Genomic DNA, 19,818 nt, shown 5'->3' with positions numbered 1-19,818 from the left:
GCGGATGTGACAGAGCTGCCGAAAAATATAACAAAATAAAACTTTAGTCAAGATCTCAGCGCTTGCTAAAAGCTGCCGCAACTCACATCGAGTCCGAGAGGCTTTCGGTGCGCGCCAGGAGAATGGCCTTCTCGAAGGGCGCCACCAGAGCGGGATCGGTTTGCGATAGCTGACGTTTGATTTGATTCAGTTCCTCTTCCTCCTCCTCGCCCTCCTGCAGATGCTGCATCAGGAAGTCGGCAAAGGCGCCCCTGTTCTTCAGCAGCTCAGCGTACGTGCCATTCTCGCTAATCTCGCCCATTTTCATTACATAAATCTTATCGGTCTGGGGCAGGAACGTGATGCCGTGGGTGACCAGGACACGTGTCTTTTTGGCCAGCATGCCCTTCGGACCGATCACCTCCTCGAAGATGTGTTTGCCCACATGCGCGTCGACCGCGCTCAGCGGATCGTCCAGCAGATACAGGTCTGCATCGTGATAAACGGCGCGCGCCAACGAGATGCGCTGCTTTTGGCCGCCGGACAAATTGATGCCCTTCTCGCCGATTTCGGTCAGATCGCCGGCAGAGAGTATCTCAATGTCGGTGCGCAGGGCGCAGGCGTCGATCACCTTATTATAACGCTTGCGATCGTACGGCTTGCCGAACAATATATTATCTCGCACGGTCGCGTTCTGGATCCAGGCCTGTTGCGGCACATACGCCATTTTGCCGACCGTGTTGACCGTGCCCGAGATTTTCTCCATTTCGCCAAGGAATGCTTGAATCACCGAGGACTTACCGGAACCGACGGTGCCAACAATGGCAACCAGATTATTTTTCGGCACCTGCATGTTTATATTCTTGAGCGTCATCTCGTCCTCATCGCCCCACGAGAAGTGGCCATTCTCAATGCTCATGGGATGCGCTAACAAATATTTCATTATTATTGAATTTGGAATCTTTGTCGGATTTACTCACGTTTCGAGGTATCATGCTGCACATTGTTGGGGTCCAGCTCTTCACTGTTCAGGAATTTGTTTATGCGTTGAACAGAAACTTGCGTCTATGCGAAGAGGAAATCGATTAGAAAACTTTTGATCGTTATACAACACTGTTGTCAACACACAGGTACAGTTAGCATTAGTTGTTGGTATGTTGGGATGTACGGAAAGGATTCGAAAAGCTCTTAGGTACTTTTAATAATTCGTCGTCGCCCAAGATTAAACGAAAAACTCGGCCTGCCGAAACTTCTGTACCCTTGCAGAGCTTTGGGTATACAATGGATGATGTCTATAGAAACCAAAACCTTAACTTCTTCTTATTAGATAAGATAGTCAGAAAGAAGCTGATCAGATTTTTGGTTAAACTACATTAAGAAAAATGTTTTAGTTTTAATTTTATTCATATATGATCTTGAATGTAAGAAAATTGAAGAAGAGTATTAATAAAAACAAATGTATTTTAACGATCGGACAATATTCACCGAAGTTTATTTAGAATTGAATCATTGAAAATACCCTCTGCAAGGGTATGCAAATGTGGAACTAAACTGAATGAAGGATGCCGAAGAAACGAATAGAAAATGTAGCCCAAAGCCAATGCTGCCGCTTTCTAAGGAAATGCCCCACTAAATTGTCAAAACTTTTTGTAGCACAGGACATTTCGATGATATATGGGAAACCCATTGAAAAACCATTAAAAAAAAAAAAACGCAGTTAGGGATAGTTAGGAAATGTTAGATTTGGATACATAATTGTCGTTCGTTGCTGTGGCTAAATAAAATAATAATTATAATAATAAATAATAGTTGAACATAAATTACAATCACAATACGGCACAAGGCAACAATTCACAGAGTGAACTGTACCAAAAATGTTCTTCCAGTTTCAGCTAGATACGATCTGCTGAAAGCTGAAAGATATTTTCAATTGGAATTGCAATATGGTAAACTTACTTGCACCAAGTTGGTGATCAGCATGGGCAACATGGTTAACGGAAAGCGAAGTATGTTGAATAATGATAATGAGACAAAGGTTTTTTTCGCATCGAGCACATTGTTTTCATCGATTAGAACATATGTGGCAAATGTGACTAATGATACCTAGAAAAATATATATATATATATAGTAATTCGTATTTGGGTTAATTTCTTGTCTTGTGTTTATGTTTTTCTCATCCAAATCTGGATGGTTGTGGTTGAGTGCCGATAGATGCCCATAGCCGAAGTAAATGTATCGATAATATAATCTAGATTCCGTTGGATTCGTTTGCGGCGGGCTTTACCTCGGCTATGTCAACCGTCAGCATGGGTATTATGGTCAACGGCAGTTTCATGATATCGAACAGTGCGAGACTGACAAGGACCTTCCCGACGCTCAGCTGATTCGCCTCGTTGGACAACAGGTAAGTGGCAAATGTCACCAAGGATACCTTATTTTTGTTTTGTGATTTTTTGTAATATTTGTTTTTTTTACATTTTTTTTTTTTTTTTGGACAAGATAATAGACACAGATTCCAGGATTAGAGCACGTCCCATAAACGTCAAGTGCTGCAAAGAGAGTTCAAAGCGGCGCCAATTTTCTGGCAATTCTTACCAAAAACGGCGCACACGACCAGAGGAAGGATGTGCTGGCATTCAAGTAGGCGGTCGCACGCAGTGTGGCTATTTCCTTGTCACGTATATCCAGCACCTGCTTCTCGAAACTGGGCTCCCATGCGTACAATTTAAGCACCTGCAATGGAAGATGAAAGAGTCAAAAGGAATTAGCTGCTAGCTTCAGGCACGGACTCACCTTAATGCCACTGAGGACTTCATTCATGAGCTTGACACGCTCGTCCTTGTACTTCATTTGGCGTATCTGATAGGTCTTGATGCGGCTGGCAATGAAGCCATTGAGCGGTATCATGATGATCATCACGGCGAGACCGGCCAGCACGGAGGGACCCAGCTGCTGCCAGAGGAAGTAGAGGGCCAGCGCGATTTGCAGCGGTGCGGACCACAACATGTTTAGATAGGTGGTCAGGTCCATGAAACGTTGCGCATCCACGGCCATCAGATTGACAATTTCACCGACTGTGGACGCTTTGCGGGCGGCGTTCGAAATGCGCAGCGCCTTGCGATAGATGCAGTTGATCAGCGCTGTCCGGATGCGCAGGCCCACAATGAACATGCGATGGAAATACTGAGCGAGTATAAAGGTCTGTGCGCTGGCCAGCACAAACAATAGTATCGAATACATGATGCCCTTCCATTCCGGCTGCGGCACCTTGGCAAAGTCCTCCACATAGCCAATGATCAGGCTGAGCACTTGCGGCTGGGCAAAGGTCAGAATATCGGTGATCAGCTTGAAGAACGAGCCGAATAGGAAAATGCCACCAAATGATCTGTAAATGGGCGGCATAATGCTGGCCATGCCCTTCTTGCGGCCATTGCTCTGAGGATTCTCAAACGAGACCTTGCCATTGCTGAACTGTGCCTTCGGCTCCTGACCGCCGCTAGCGCGTTTGTAGTTCTTGCGCACATTCTTGTTCCAATAATGCGCAAAGGTGGGCATTACCTCCTTGCAGCTATCCTGCGGCCGTAAATCCCACAGATCCTTCTCCTCGAGCGGATTGCGATAGCCCTTCAAGGCCATCCGATCGAACCAACTGTACGTGATGCGCGACAGAAAACTGGCCGACAGCTCGGGTATCTCTTTGGGTCCGCGATAGTACTTGGTCTGCCTGGGCAGCTGGTCGGCAAAACAGTTGAGGATTAGCATCAGGCAGGTAAAGGCAAAGAATATAAAGAAGCTGGCAAACTGATATGTCTCCCAGGTGAAATCGTGCGGCTCCGCCTGTTGCGAGCCAATAATCTGACCGCGCTCCTGATGCAAGCGCGCCTCGGTCCGACACCGTGGTATGGAGAATATAGTCAATAGAAACCAGAACATGAACTGGCAACCAGATGTCTGAACGCCATACTTGCGATTCAGCGGTATGAACATCAGTACCATCAGCTGCAATTGGGAAAGATTTGTAGTATATGAAACAAGTCAAGTATTGTGCAGCTTACGAAGGTGAGCAATTTTATGATGGGCGTCCAAATGTCCACGCCATAGAGCGGCAGTTCGGAGTCGCCGCCCTTCTTGACAAACGACATGATCAGATCCAAGGCGGTGACCACCAGGAGACCCACATTTACGAGCAGTTTGCTAATGTTCAATCTGTTCCATGGTATGTTCTTATCCAAGCTGGCCTTCAAATACCAAAAGTCGAATAGCATAAATAGCCAAAAGAAGGCACAGGGTGCCCAAACTAGAACTGTTTGCTCGAAACAGGGTGTAAAATCTGGATCGGTTGTCCACCACGTCTCATTTGCATCCTGTTAGAAATATTAATGCGTAAATAGCGCGGCAAACAAAGCATTTGTCTCTCGCACTCACCCAGAATGTGGAGCCGCAAAACTCGTCCATGGACGAAAAGGCAGTAGCGTCTCCCATGGTCGAGTTTTGGCTTTAAACTTTTTGTGTAAGCACTCCTCCACGTGCGTGTCTGTGGGCAAAACGAAACTGTGAAACATGTAAAAAAAAAAAAAAAATTGTACTATGCAAAAACAGCTGGTTTATTTCACAACACAAGAAGAAGCAGCAAAAACAAGAAAATATAAAAAAAAAAAAACGATAACGATAAAATTTAGAGACGATACAACACTGAAGAACCAGTGTTGCCAATTTAGCTGAAATTACGTCAGATCTGGCATATTCTGAGGTATCAGTTTTAATTATGACCATAAATTGGGAAACAAAGGAATTAGGTACAAATAAAATCGTTTTAGCAGTACTGAAGAAAATTATGCTAATTCAACATATATAAATAAAAAGTATATTTAACTGGAACTGCCATATATTAACGGTTGAAGAGCAATATGAATTGAGTTCTTTTCGATACTCTTTACCTTTTCATATATATAAAGGTGCAAAAATTGCATATCAAGACAGGTTGCACGCTTTTCTGACTGGTTTTTGTAACTTCAGCCGTTTTTAGCTATTTTTATTTTGGCCAGTCCATCTCTATACTCATTTCATCGACAGTTGGCAAAACGGCTTTAACAACACTGCCAATGTTATCGCATTTACGACTAATCGTTTGGCAACCCTGCATGGCACTATGCGTGTGCCGAATGATAAAAGAAAAATACACTTTGCCTGTCGGAAAATATAAAAATAGTCAAGTAAATAGAAATAAAGGTATATTAACTGTTTTGTAAACTTCAAATTTGAATTGAATACAAGGGCGCAAACATGTCGCGCCGCAGCAACTTTATCGAGGGCAACGACAACTTTCGCGAGCAAAACTTGCGCTTTGTGAGGGTGAGCTAAAAAAAAGCGCAATTATAAATATTGTTCAATTATCATTTGCCAATTGTTAATTGTAGAACGAGTTCGAAGAAAATATAAATCAATACTTTGGCGGCACTGAAACGGCCGGCACAGGCCCAACTGCTGGCAATGGAGCACCGCCGCGCGATTCTATTATTGTACAACCGACGCCCGGTAAGTGCCTGCACTTGGGCCTAATCTGGCAATTGTTGTGCTCCGTGCATGACATTGGCTATTTGTTAACTCTTTTCAATTTTATCAGTAGCTTTAATTGCTTATCGCGTCACAAACGATTCGTGTCGATCGCTGACACATTGGTTTCCCCCCCCCTCCCCACTCCCCACTCGAGTTTGTGTTTATTCAATTTGAACGCTGTCATTCGAATTCCCAATCTGTTTTATCAAAACTCTTCATTACTCAATAATACCTGCATGTATATGGACTTCTAGCTATTTGAATGAAACCCGTTTTGCGTCTGCGTCCCACACACACACACACTTGATCTTTAACGATGCCAGATTTTATTGATCTATGCCCGAGGCGAAAACGAGTTTGTTTGTGTTTTAGTAGAAAATGTTAAAATAAGCAACTAAATTTTAACAATTCTTAAAGCACCGCTGGCCAAATACTCTAATCGGCTGCATTTATAGCTAAAACCGGAATTGGAATTCTTTGGGAATTCTCGTTCGCACTTGACTTTGAGTCTGAGAACTTTATCAAATGGATATTTTTCCGAAAATAGTTTAAACTCAGCTCATAATATACATAATTCCCCATATTCAAACTGATTACAACTTGCATATAAAATGTAAACCATACGAATTCGTTTGGAATTCGAGATAAGCTCGGCTGCAGGCCGACTAACAAATTAATTATACTCTCGAGCCAAGGTTAAAGTAAACAAAAACGAGTATTTTTCGTTCGGATAAAACATTTGTAATTAATGGCAAACCTGTTCCGGCGACTATTCAAAGTTATGTAATTGAATCAAATATCCGCCAAACGAAATAAAAAAATTGTGTTATATACGACAAATGCAGAAATATTCGCATTTTAGCAGAATCTTTCGCATGTGTCGAGTCATCGTGATGCTGCTCTGCTGTTGATTTCCACGAAAAATGTCAGAGGAGCACACTGATAAAAATATAAACAAAATATATATCAGAAAAGTTCAATATTGAACTTGCGTTCTTGTCACTTTTCGGTCAAAATAAACATTATATAGATGTATATATATGTATGTATAGCATATTATAAATAATTGTATACTCTGTTTGTAAGATGAAAAAGAGTTTATTGGTTCGTGTCAGCTTTGCAATAAGATTCAGCAAAGGGCGAACAATTGCGGCCACAGATTTTTTTACCAATCACACTTTGAGAGTCACTGAGAAAATCTGTGGCAGTGTTAAGACCGAGCGAAGGAAGACTTAATACTGTCGCGCAAACAGTTTGAAAGTAACTGCGAAAGTGTATCTTAAACCGTTAGAAGAGTCCAAGAATCGATTTCAATTAACTGCACAGTTTGAAAATCACTGTCTTGGGCTTACAGTTGCAGAGCAACTAAGCACATTAACACGCTCTGCGTTCTCTCCAGGCTTTATTACACAGTTTGAGCGACAGCGAACGGTTCACAGTTTAACAGCCGCTGAACGAATAATTAAAGAGCAGTGCATTGCGCATTCGATGCAACTTACTCAAGTGTTATTTATCACTTGATTGTCTATTTAGACATTATCGCTGCACATGCCATTTATTAGCTATCACTTGTTCAACTTTATCGGCCGCTCTGCTTTGGGCTTTTGTCTTTGTGTTTCCTATTGTTTATTGTGTCCTTTCACAGGATTGCGCAAACTTTGTTATCATTATCTTTCAAGTTGTTTCTGAGACGTGCGCGCGGCAACACGTTGTTATCATTTACAGGCCCAAGTACGCGCACACACACACACACGCATACTTTTTTAACTACCGTTGTATACACATACATACAAATATATTGTTTCTGTTTACTGTTGCTTTAGTTTTGAATTGCACTTTATAATTTTATTGTTCTTGCTTATCGCGCTTGTTTATAATAGCTACGTGCGTGCGTGCGTGCACATGTGTGTGCGTGCGTGTCTCTCTCGCTCGCTCTCTCTCTCTATTTCTGTAGGCCGCTTCTCAGGGCCCTTTTTTGGGGAAATAATCGACAGTTGGGCTTAAGTTGTGACGTCATCGTATCAGGTTTTGCCTCCAAACTGTTCTAACTGTTCGCAGCATAGAAGCATTATAAAATTTAAATCACACACACATATGCACATATATTTTATGCATATAAATCATATAATTGCTCTGTGTCATTTCAGTTTGGCTTTATCAATTATAAAATCGCACTGAGCATGACCAAACAGAACACAAAAACACACAATTTGTCAATTATCGAAATTGTTGCCAGATCTTTTTTTTAGTGATTCATAGAAAATCGTTAGAAATAATTTCTCAGTGGAAACCCTTCTAGAACGTGCGTGTGGGCATTTCACAATGTGTGTCAAATAACTTTCGTTCGCACTTGTTACGCTTGCGGGCGCCCGACTGACAACAACAACAACACCAATAAAAGCCACTTATAATTACCTCGGCGAAATAAAGTGACGTACAAAAATGCTGCTGCTACTGTTGCTGGGTTGTGTGAGTTGCCGGCACTGTTATTTCTTAAATATTCCTTCGACCGGCTCGTGTCGAGCTAACAAAACCAACTGAATGCCAGACGCACAGCCCGGCGGCACTTATTTGTTTCTATTTGAAGCGCTCCCGCTCTCTACACCGATACCAATGCAATCCGTTTAATCAAGAGCTGGCAAAGCACATCGCAATCAAAACGTGCACACTTGCTGCCTTTCCCACACAAACGTACCGACTCTCTCGCTCTCTATCTCTCTGCTGAGTGGGCTTGCGGTTCTCTTTTGCTTGATCAATGAAAAGCTGTGCAGCTTAAGCCAGACTTGGGCTGGTCAGGCGCACAGCTGGTCACACTGCCACGCTTGTTGAGCCTTTGGGAATTTAAGTTATGCGCGCACACATACACACGCACAAGTGCCTAATTGGCAAGTCATTGCTCATCGGCATTTTAACGCGCGCGCCAAAAGATAGTGCTAAGGCCCCCCAAAGAGCGATGGCAAAAGAGAGGGAGCGAGATAAGAGCGTGCGCGATAAAAGCACACAATATTTCATATCTCTGATGAAATAAGCAAACAAACATTTGTCGATCAGATGGTTGAGTTATTCTAGGCAAACACATACATACACATACATATATTATATGTACATAGCAAATGTATGCAATTTACATTGTTAACAGTTCTGGAAATAACAGCCACGTTTGACTCATGTCATGTGTCAAAAACAACAGAGAATGTTATTTGAACATCACGCACATGTTGACAGCGATTTAGTTGAGTATTGTTTACAGAGACAAACAAAAATCCCCAAATAAACATATGCTCAACTTAAAACCAAAATAAACGGTTGGCAAAAAAAAACAAACAGAACTCACTCATGCACACTCAACACGGCACTCTTAACATAAACCAAAGAGTCAAGTGCGAGTTGGTCGTGTGTGTGTGTGTGTGCGTGCGTGCATGTGTGTTGATTTTAATCAAAGTGTCTCAATTTTCTTTACATGTCGCTTTTACTCATGCAAAAATTGAGCAGGCAACGGTGAAGCAAAGCCGTTCCGAAGCGTTGAACTGGATCAACGTTCGCAGTACTTTCGCCAGTTGGGCCTCAATCGCAGCCGAGCTCATGCCCTGGCCGTTGGCTCCTTGAAGGTGCCCGATTTCAATTTGCGCGACATTCAGCGGCAAAGATATCGCATGAGCGTTGAGGCCGGCGACGAGCGCCAGGCGGATGTGGACGCCTTTATTGTCAAAGAAGTTACAGCTATGATTGATTCGCGTCAGGAAAGGCTCAAGCAGCGTCCGCGCACTCCGCCGCCGCCGAGAGACATCGATTGGCATGGTAATGGGTGCGCTCCACGGCAACGTGCGCCAAGCCCCGAAAATTTTGGTCTGACTCGCCGATTCGACGAACATGAACGAAATGAACAGTTCCGCGAGCGTCATGGCAATTCTCGTGAGCGAAAAGAAAGCCAACGTGAGCGGAGCGATGATTTTCGTGAGCGCAACGATAGATATCGTGAACGAAACGATGAGTTTCGTGAGCGGAGCGAAGATTTTCGTGAGCGGAACGACAATTTTCGTGAACGAAACGACAATTTACGTGAGCGAAACGACAATTCACGTGGGGGAAATCCAAACTTTGAACGGGAAGACAGTTTTCGTACCCGACATTTTGAACGAAATGATAATTTTCGTGAAGCGGAACCATTTAATGATAGCCCAAGATTTTTGGATAAAATTCGTAGCCCAAATCAACGCAAAGAGCTGCAATTCCAGGACGAGGAACGTTTCATTGTTAACAATAATCGTGAACCAATTGGTTCCAATTTCGGCTTGAATCGTCGTTCACCAAGTCCCGAAAATTATCGATCAAATTATGATAATTTTCGCGCAGAGCGTCCAAGAAACTATGAGAATTCCAATCAGAACGCTTTCGATGATGATTTGAGGTCTGCTCCGCGACAGCTGCAGGTGGAAAACTATCGTGGAACTAGTTCGGAGCGCAGACTAATTGATGTGCGTTTCGTGAATGAACCAGATGAACAACGTTTTTACAATGAACGCAATCAAAGTTATCCCGAGGATAATTTTCGTCAACGGCCCGTTCTGGATGAACCTTTCCAAAGGTGTGTACGGAATGAGGAGCGACGTCAGCAATATGCAGACGATTTTGGGCCAGGACCCAATTTTGTGGGAAATAACTTGAATGAGGGAAATGAATATGCTTTAAATATAAATCGTTATAATTCTGATGGAAATTTGCCAGACGAACGTTGCAACTTTGATCCCGATTTCCAGGACAGGAACTTGAACATGGGACCCGATTTCCAGCCAGGTCCAATGTACAACAACAGAAATCAACCCAACTGGAATAACAGCAATAATAATAATCCAATGAATCAAACCAATTGGAATGTCAATAATCCCACGAACCAACCCAACTGGAACAATAATAATAACAATCCCGAAAGCTTTGGCTTTGCAGGAGACAATCCGGACATGATGCAGCCCAACATGATTTGGCCAGCTCAAATGAGAAACAACTCGCAGAAGCCGCAGCTGCCCATGAATCCACCAAGGAGCAAGGATAATAGACCAAGTCAGGCGCAGGCTGCCCAAAGATTAATGCAACAAAAGCCATCGCCGATTCGAACTGGCAATATTGTCACAAAGAAACCCCTGATTGCCAATTTACCTGGCAACAGGCAAACGGGCGGCAATCCAACCAAAGTAAATAAACCAAATCCAGGCAGTGCTGTGGCCAAAAAGCCCTTACTGCCAGCTCCGGCTGGCAAGAAAAATGTTCGCAACAATTTGGTAAAAATTAATACGATTACAAACCAAAATCCAAACAGGCCGAGCACATCGCAAGCCGCCAGCAATCTGATAAATCTATCAACAGCAGCTTCCCGAAATGGTAAGCCCTATAATAGTTCCGTTATAAAGTCCTCAAAGCACTTAAACAGATAGAGATAGATTTTCTTAAAATTTTTTACGCTAATATTTTTTCGAATTTTTACCTACCCAATACAAATTTAAGCTTAATAGCTTAGTTTTAGATCACATAGAACCATAAAACGCCAAGAAAAGTCGTTGGTGCGGTTCAGGATTTGAACCAGTTCATGAATTCATTCAAGCAAGACCCAAAGAACGTAAAAAGAACTAAATTAGAATTAGAACTAAAAAGTTCTTTGGTTTGGTTCACAATTTGAACCAGTTCATGAACTCTGATGTGGATTCGAACCTTGGTTCTTTACGTGTTATTCCAATATAAACGATGCGATGTTGTTTTAATATTTAACTTTGCTCCAATTATATGAATTCACATAGTTCCGAGAACTAAATACTGCAAGAAAAGTTCCAGTTCCAATTAAAAACACTTAAAATAAAAAAGAGAATTTCATGGTTCAAACCACTTTGACTGATTATTTACCTTAACATATTTCAAGAACTTAATATACCACAAGAAATGTTCCAGTTCTAATCAGAAAGTAAAGTTCGAGAACTAAATATTATATAGTAAGAAAAATTCAAGTAAATAAGTAAAGTCAATGGTTCAAACCCCTGTGACTTCAAATCTTGCTCTTAGAAATCCATACTCGAAATGTTGTAAGTGCTTTGTGGAAGAGTAGACCAGAAATATAGTCCGACCTCTTCACAGCCAACAAGCGTGCAGCAGATGGGACTTGTTCAGGATTTTGGACCAAGGCCGAGCTTAAGAGACGCAAGCTGGCCGAGAAGCGTGGATTTTTGATTGGCGGCATCAAGCTGCCGTATATAAACAACAGTGCCAGGGAGTTGCCACAGCCGGAGGATAAGTCCTATGCGATCACATTTTTCGAACAAGAACCCATCTACAATACGGCCATTCATGTGACGGACAATGATGAGGGCGACATGGCCAACATTGAGTCGGACGAGAATTCGGATGATGATGATGCGCCGCCAACGGTTGCCAACCACCGGTTGGTTCTCAAGCCGGGCACCAGGAAGCGCAATGCTATACGCAAACGGATCAGTGCCGCCTGGACGAAGACGTATCGGGCGAATAATTATAAATGCTGGCTCACCTGGTGGCAGGCGTACAAATGGTGCGAAACGGAGCTGAACAAGCAGCTGGAAAGGTTCGGTTCGCTCAATATCCGGCAGGCATTTCTGCCCAACTATCCGAAGAAGACCACGGAGCAGGTGATTAACATGGTCATGAAATCGGCTCATTTTGCGCTCGAGGAGAACACAAGCTCACATTTTCGTAACCACAAAACTCTATACAAGCTCATGAATGAGACGTTTCTTGAGAATCTCACGTTGCCCGTTGTCGAGCAGCTGCAGGAAATGATACGCGGCTGCCCGAATCATTTGTGGGTATACAAAATGCGTAGCATGGTTTATCTGTGGGCGGAATACTATAAAATCTTTAAGGCCAATCCCAGAAATGGGGCCCAATTTGGGGCCATTCAGTCCAAATGGAAGAGTCCCGTCTTCCACTGGATGTGCAAACAGGCATTCGATGAGCTAAAGGTGGGCAGCGATTTTTTATTATTATTTGTTTTTGCCAAGCTCATATTTATAATCGAATCCATCTGTATTTGCAGGCAATCAGTGCAATCGAGTGGCCTGATCACGCTAAGGAGTATGCGCGTCTGAAATCTGAAAAAGAACTATAAAACTTCAGATATTTGAATTTTAGTGACTTTGAATTTAAATGAAAACGTATTGAAATCAATGATGAATTAAAATAATGTACGCTAACAAGCTTCTTTTGTACTTAACCGCAGGATAAATTTTGCAATTGAGTTGGCCAGGGCTGCAAGCCTAAAGTTATTTGAATTTTTTGCCACTTTAAACTTAATTGATACAAATAATATTGTTCTCTTAACAAGCAGTAACAAGTTGACTTTGTACTTAATCACAGGATAAACTTTACAATCAAGTTGTCTAGGGCTGCAAACACAAAACTGCAACTGGTTCGGTTCACGGTTCAAACTAACTCGCGGTCTAGTTTCGGTTCGTGAACCTGATTTTCTACGTCCATGAATACGGACTTTGGTTTGATTATACTTAATTTTAAGAAAAGGAAAAGGTTATTTTAAGTTTTAACAATCTAGTCGAATTTTAATTTATTTTTGATTTTTTACTCGATTTTATTAGGATTCTGCGTGAAGAGCTTTAAAGTCAACAGCAATGAGAAGTTCTTCATAAACGTCTGCCAGGCACCGGAAGTGCCCGGACCCAAGGATATAACCGATGCGGAGCTAATTTCCATACTGGAATCATGCGAGCCGGGCTCGTTTCGTGTGCCCATGAGCATCTCGGAGATGCGCAGCGCCAAGGATCGCTCCAACAATACGGTGGACGTGTGCGACATTGCCATCAATCCGAAGTTCCTGTTGAAAATCAAAAAGTCGCAACTGTTTAACAATTTCTTTCTACAAATTGTCGCCGAGGCGCTCAGCGAAAAGTACAACATACAAATAAGCATGGACAAGACAATTATCCTGAGCAATCGCAAGTTTATCGGAACCCTGGCGCCGCATCGTGTCCGCAACGATGATGTGCAGCGGGCGGGCGGACCAAACGCACCCAACGAGTCCCAGCCACAGGCTGGGCAATCCGCATCGAAACCCGGCGCTCTGGTGCAGGAAATCGACGAGGAGCATGCGGCCAGCATCCGGAGCAACTGGGCCAAGAGCCGTGAGCCCATCTACAAGCTGCGTGCCCGGGTTCGCGATGAGCTCGTCGACGAAATCCATGCTGAACTCTATTTGCCCAATTGCGTGAGTCTATATCATAAATATGTTTCGCTGGCAAACACTTTAACATATCTTGCCTGCCAGGTCTCGTCGCAGGAATTCAGCTTGGACATTGGCGAGGATCGCATTTTGATCGAGTCCCCGAAACATGGCTATGTTTTTGATAAATTCGTCAACTATCGCCTGAACCAGGAACGCGCCCAGGCGCTCTTCGATAAAACCAGCAAGGTTAACATAGAGCTTATATATGTATATTCCAAGTTCTAGTAATTATTGGATAACTTTTTCAGATGCTTCAAGTACGCATTCCGGTTCTGATCTAATCAAGGACATAAAACAAAACACAAACTGAAATTCTAAAAAAAATAAAGAGCAATGATAATCAAATGAAGTATTAATCATATTTTAAATTGTTTTTACTCTAATGTCTAGATTATGCAAAAATCTTTCTTTAAAAGATTCTGTTCAGATGGGAATTTCCATATTTTAAACCTATTTTTTTTAAATAAATATCTTAAAAAAAATTAAAACCTTTTCAAAATAGTACCAGGTCTTTAGATAGAGAGGAAAGGCGAACGTCTATAAGTACAGGCAATATCATATAATTCCCAGGCATATCTGATAATACAGAAAATAAAGGCCTGATCTTAGGTCTTGAGGTATTCTTCAAAATTATCGGCAGGGGCATATTTTTATGGCTAAATATATCCTGATTGTATTGCTATTATTTTCCTCAGCCCTAGACTACTTAAAACTACATTTTTTTAAGGTAAAATAATAATATTACTTTCAATTATTTACCAACATCTATAGCTGTATAACACTGGGCGTGTGTTTGTATAACATATTTCTCCAGTAAACGGCAGTCAATGTGGCGTAGCCCTGGTTACACCTGGCTTAAAACACCCTGTGAGTTCCATTCAAGAACCAGTCAAGCAAATGTTAAGTTACATCTAAAATAACGAAGTTAAATGTATTAATTAAATAAAAGAAATTGTCAGATTAAATTTAATTGTAGCTAAGAAATAGAAATGAAAAAAAAAAACTTGATTTACTTGTTCAAATGTGGAACAGTTGCTGAATTAGTTCAGTTTTGGAACAGTTCCTGAATTAGTTCAGGTTCACGGCAGCTCACTTCGGCGCTTTACAGCACTAGTCCGCATGTATGTGTGTGTGCGCGTGTGTGCGTGTCTGTCAAATGTGAAAATATTACAATTTAGAACGGCATCAAGCAGCTAGCGTATTGTAAAAAAAAAAAAACAAAATTGTAGAAATAGCTGCAAAAGCCGTTAAAATCATACCTTGTCGTCACACATAATTAGTTAATCGTTTTAGAGAGCAGTTAGTCGGGCAGTATGGACCATAGATTCAGTGCCTACGGCATTGGGCAGCGTCGACAGCCCAATGATACATCGTCTTTTGCGCCAATTCGCAGCGGCGGCGGCGGAGGTGGTGTTGGCGGTATTGGTGGTGGTTGTGGTCCATTCGATGATAATTTTCGTAGGTCAATGAATAATATTGACAACGGTTACAACAATCAACGGTATGCAGATATTGATAACAACAAGTTTGGCGGCATGCAATCAAACAATTACGGACGCTCCGGCGGCGACATTGGCTTCTCTAACTTCAACAATAACCACAACAACAACAGCAACAACAACCAAAGGTTCGGCAATGCCGGCCGTGGAGCAGACCATGTGAGTGCTGCGCCGATTAAGAGCAACTTTGATGATAAATTTCGTGGACCGTCGCAGCAGACGCAGTCAAATTTTCTGGGACGCACTTTCGACCAGCGATTCAATATAAGCGGCAACGACAACAATCGAAATGCTAGCAATAACGGTTATATGTCCAGTTCCGACAATTATCGTGGCCCTCAGCAACAACAACAACAACAACAGCAGCTGCCAACAAACTTGGGCATGAGTCGCTCTGTTAGCGATCTTAGCTACAACAACAACAACAGCAATAGCAGCAACATTAACAACACTGACAATCAACGCTTTTACAACAATGATCGCAATATCGATACTTATCGACGTGGCGATCATTTCAATGACAATTTGCGCGGCCAGGAATCGAGTAATTTGGGGCGCAACGGCTCCAATTTTAAGTTCAACAATGAACGCACTACTGCGCCTTATAATACGGGTAACTTTGGCAACTTTAACGATCGCGGCATCAATGACGACTTCCGACGGCCGCAGTCCAACGATTTCCCCATAAACAACAACAACAACAGCAACAATAATCAACCATTCTATAACAACAATAGCCAAGCATCAATTGGGGCTGGCAACTCGAATGTGCAGAATTATCGCGGCCCAAACAATGCTAGGCCCGCTGGCGAGGCTTACGCAGTAATGGAGACGGTTAACGCTCTGATGAAGAACCAATCCAACTGGCAAGTGGGCAACAACAACTTTGGCTTCGGCCAGGGCAAACCGAATGTTGGCGGCAATCGCAACAGCAAATGGAATTTCGACAACAATAGCGGTCCCAAGCTCAATGCCAATCCCAATCCCATGCCAGTTGGCAACAGACCGCCGCAGATGCTCAATCAGGGCAGACCACCAGCTGCCAGGCAAATAATCAACAACAACAGCAACAAGCCACAGCTGCCCCATGCCGCACGCAGGCCGCCAGTTGTTGTCAACCGGCCGCAAAATCCGCAACAAAAGCAAATTATTAAAAATCCATTGAACGCTAGAAATCAACCAGCTGTGGCCCAGTCTGTGGCACTCAATGGCGGCAAGCCGAAGCCAGCTCAGCTGCCGGTCAAAAAGAATCCGATCGCGGCGCCAGCTCCAAATACTCAAGCGAAAAACAAAGCCAACATCAGCAGCAGCAACAACAAACCACAGGAAGTCAAGAAAGAAGCTCCCAAAACTAATGCTAAAGGTAAAGCCGAGGGTTAAGTACACTAACTCGATAAGCCGAGCAGAACCTTCGCCCGATTCAGTCGAGCTTTGTATTAACGTCTTCCCCTTTTGCAGTTCCCGGTCAGAAACGCGTAGCCGAGGCAGTTCCCGTGCCGCTCACCAAGGCCGACATCAAGCGTCGCAAGCTTGCGGTGAAGCGCGGCTTTTTGCTGGGCGGCTTCAAGCTGCCGTATATCAACAATCAGAAGGTGGCACTGCCACAGCCGGAGGACAAGTCGTATGCGATCATGTTCTTTGAGCAGGCGCCGAATTACAGTACAAGCGGTGAGGAGCTGGACGACGAGGCACTGGCGGAGATGCCCAGTTTCGAGCAGGAGGGCAAGAATGCGGGTCGCACATTGGTGAAGCGCATTCGCAAGCGCTTGCACTATGAGTGGGCCATCAAGGAGGAGTCCAAGAAGTACTCATCCTGGACAGCCTGGTGGACGGATTACAAGTGGTGCGAGGCGGCCATTAAGGAGCAGCTGCAGCCATTTGGCAGCATCAATTTGCGCAATTGCTTTATACCGGACTTTCCAAGGTTGACAACCGATCAGGTGGTCGATGTGATTGTCAGCCAGGGCCAATTTGCGCTGGAGAAGAATTCCGATAATTATTACAATAACATGAAGTCCATATTTACATTGATGAATGTAACCTTTTTGGAGAACCTCAAGATGCCGAACACCGAGAAGGTACAGGACATGATACGCGGCGTGCCCAACGATTTCTGGACATACAAAATGCGCAGCATGGTCTTCTTGTGGGCACAGTATCTAAAAATCTCAAAGACCTCATCGCCGGCCACGGAAACCGGCGTCAAGGAGCTGCAGGCCATAGCCCGCGACTGGAAGAATCCCGTATTCCATTGGATAGCCAAGCAGGCCATCGACGAACTCAAGGCAAGCACATTTATTGAATTATATTTGAATTGTTGATTGATATTCAAATTTTCTTGGCAGGCTATCAGCGAGGTGGAGTGGCCGGAGCATAAACAGAAGTACGCCAGCTTGGAATCATCCGCTCCACCATCTTAAGGCAGCCGGCGCTTGTCCTGTATGCATTTTCATCCCAAATTTTATTAGAAATTGATAAATACATAAAAAAAAGAAACAACAAGATTGTGTAGATTGCGAGTAAACAAATAAATGCATACATCATAAGAAGGCACGGTTTATCTTTTGTGGGGCAATAACAGGATGAGCCTAGAGTGGATGTCTCTTCTGGTAATCCTCCCCAGAACTTAGGTCAGAAGTTTGGAGTCTTACCACGGCAAGACTTGGCTTTACAGATAGTTGTGGAGAATTGTTAAGATTTGAACTAAGTTCGTGTGTCTGGAGGAGAAGACAGTGGAGTGGACTGTGGATGTCTCTTCTGGTAATCCTCCCCAGAACTTAGGCCAGAAGTTTGGAGTCTTCCCAATCCATCAAGACTTGGCTTTACAGATAGTTGGGAAGAATTGTGAAGATTAGAACTAAGTTCGTGTGTCTGGAGGAGAAGACAGTGGAGTGGACTGTAGATGTCTCTTCTGGTGATCCTTTCCAGAACTTGGGCCAGAAGTTTGGAGCCTTTTGGGGGGAGAATTGTGAAGCTCCAAATTGTATTCGTGAATTTACAACTGATTAGCTTCAAGAATGACTTGGCTATATCGAATCACCTTGGACATGACACAACAAAAGATAACAACCTTTCGAAGGGTTAGAAATACTTCAAATATCGATTATAAAATAATTGAGTGCAGCTGCACCTGTTTTACCTTGAAAATCAGGTAAAACAAACGAACTTATTCAAAATGCAGCTGCCGCAATTTTATTGCCAGACTTTCATCTATGATTCCAATCTTGGCTCCAATTACAATTTCAAATTACAAATTAATAGGAAAAAAAAAAACAAATGCGCCGCACCACATTATGTAATCTAGACAAATGCAAGGCAATCTCTTGCCCTTAGGCGCCCAGCTGCTTGTACAGAATGGGCACATAGTCATCGTATTCGGCCTGGTAGAAGTTGCCCGCGACGGGATCACCCAGATCATATTTCTCGGCGAACTTGGCTATCTTGAAGCCGCCGCGTCCGTCGCCGCTGTTGTTGGGCAGACGCTTCTCGTCGAAGTTGAGCTTGCACTTCTGCTCGAAGATCAGAAAGATGTAGCGATGCAGGCCGGTATCGGGCGGCGGGCCGGAGCCAACGTAGGCGGAGAGCACCTCGCCCTTGGCCACATCGCTGCCGGGTATGTTGCCGACGAGCCAGTGATGCCATTCCCGGAACTTGGGATCCTTGCGACTGGGCGCATCCGGATCGGTCATGCAGAGCGTGTAGAGTTTCGACGCATCTGCCTCCCATTTGACGCACGGCTGATCTTTGACCTGGGTGGGGGTCAGCACATTGCCGGCCTGTACGGTTATGCCGCAGGCATATTCAACGGAAGCCGTGCCCTTGGGCGCCTTGGCTATTACATCGGGCACAACACAATGTTCCTCCATGCTGCCGCCGATCGATTTGCACGTATAGTTGCGTATCAAGCTAATAACTGGAATTGAACGCTGCAAAATGGCGAAATTTTCGCGAGAACTTGTCGCTGTTGCCGTTCTAACGGCATTGAGGGCATTCCAATTGACAGCCGTCATTGCGGTAGCCCTGATTATGTGATTCCATTGCGTGGATAATGTATTTTTCAGCATGCCACGCGTGCAGCCCACGCGTACAATATTCATTTTTGGCTAAATTCAATGTTTACTCAAGCCAAATCGAACTTTTAACTATTGTTTAAAGTTTAGTTAATTGCAATTATTTCACAGTTGGCAGCCCTGGCATTCACATGTGAACGCGTTAAATTGTTATCGTTATCGATGCTTTCCGAATTTTCAAAACAGGCTATCAATTTTGTTGAATACGATATGAATTTGGATTTGTGTTGATTTATGAACTTTGACGAAGATTAAACAGCCTGCCAGACAAATACGAGATTTACTTTTATTACTAGCCAGCGTTGTTGCTGAGCGACTTACCTAATTTTCCACTGAACGTTCCAATTGGATATAATACAGAGATGCTAATAAGAGTTGGTTGGGTTTTTAACAGCGTTGTCCATTTAGCAATTTTAAAGCTAAATATGGCTATTTTCAGATTTCGGCTGGAAACAGTTG

At 43.4% G+C, this 19,818-nt stretch overlaps 4 protein-coding genes across 8 annotated transcripts; 2 read left to right on the top strand and 2 right to left on the bottom strand.

Moving 5' to 3' along the window:
• Positions 1-5: 5 nt before the first annotated feature.
• Positions 6-8,067, bottom strand: LOC115765461 (multidrug resistance-associated protein 1; the record flags this gene model as incomplete). Its single annotated transcript, XM_030709025.1, has 9 exons — positions 7,952-8,067; positions 4,406-4,531; positions 4,036-4,344; positions 2,774-3,979; positions 2,576-2,713; positions 2,265-2,411; positions 960-1,044; positions 87-906; positions 6-15 (listed from the first exon to the last, which is right to left on the bottom strand). Coding segments are annotated over exons 2-9 (2,772 nt in total), but the record flags the coding sequence as incomplete, so codon positions are not given.
• LOC115765499 (PIH1 domain-containing protein 1-like) lies at positions 5,092-14,133 on the top strand. 4 transcript variants are annotated; one of them, XM_030709110.1, is made up of 5 exons: positions 5,116-5,332; positions 5,398-5,515; positions 13,147-13,772; positions 13,833-13,976; positions 14,039-14,133. In XM_030709110.1, the coding sequence occupies exons 1-5, from the start codon at positions 5,264-5,266 to the stop codon at positions 14,069-14,071; spliced, it is 990 nt and encodes a 329-aa protein (XP_030564970.1). In that variant the 5' UTR covers positions 5,116-5,263; the 3' UTR covers positions 14,072-14,133. The 4 variants fall into 4 exon arrangements, with proteins under 4 accessions (XP_030564969.1, XP_030564970.1, XP_030564968.1 ...); XM_030709108.1 differs by lacking the exons at positions 13,147-13,772; positions 13,833-13,976; positions 14,039-14,133 and adding exons at positions 9,029-10,912; positions 11,657-12,516; positions 12,591-13,100 and having other exon boundaries at positions 5,247-5,332; XM_030709109.1 differs by lacking the exons at positions 13,147-13,772; positions 13,833-13,976; positions 14,039-14,133 and adding exons at positions 9,029-10,912; positions 11,036-11,476 and having other exon boundaries at positions 5,092-5,332.
• A 795-nt stretch (positions 14,134-14,928) lies between these two features.
• Positions 14,929-18,562, top strand: LOC115765497 (putative uncharacterized protein DDB_G0286901). Of its 2 annotated transcripts, XM_030709107.1 has the most exons (4): positions 14,929-15,448; positions 15,506-16,652; positions 16,748-17,574; positions 17,635-18,562. In XM_030709107.1, exons 1-4 carry the CDS (start codon positions 15,104-15,106, stop codon positions 17,707-17,709), a joined length of 2,394 nt encoding a protein of 797 aa, XP_030564967.1. In that variant the 5' UTR covers positions 14,929-15,103; the 3' UTR covers positions 17,710-18,562. The 2 variants fall into 2 exon arrangements, with proteins under 2 accessions (XP_030564967.1, XP_030564966.1); XM_030709106.1 differs by having other exon boundaries at positions 14,929-16,652.
• Positions 18,456-19,576, bottom strand: LOC115765501 (phosphatidylethanolamine-binding protein homolog F40A3.3). The gene has a single exon (XM_030709113.1). The coding sequence runs from the start codon at positions 19,384-19,386 to the stop codon at positions 18,619-18,621; it is 768 nt and encodes a 255-aa protein (XP_030564973.1). The 5' UTR covers positions 19,387-19,576; the 3' UTR covers positions 18,456-18,618.
• Positions 19,577-19,818: the final 242 nt, after the last annotated feature.

Source organism: Drosophila novamexicana, unplaced genomic scaffold (genome assembly GCF_003285875.2).
Source record: "Drosophila novamexicana strain 15010-1031.04,08,12 unplaced genomic scaffold, DnovRS2.1 tig00000974-arrow-arrow-pilon, whole genome shotgun sequence".
Lineage (NCBI taxonomy): Eukaryota > Metazoa > Arthropoda > Insecta > Diptera > Drosophilidae > Drosophila > Drosophila novamexicana.
The sequence above is the reverse complement of the archived record's forward strand: the minus strand, read 5'-3'. Positions and strand labels throughout refer to the sequence as shown.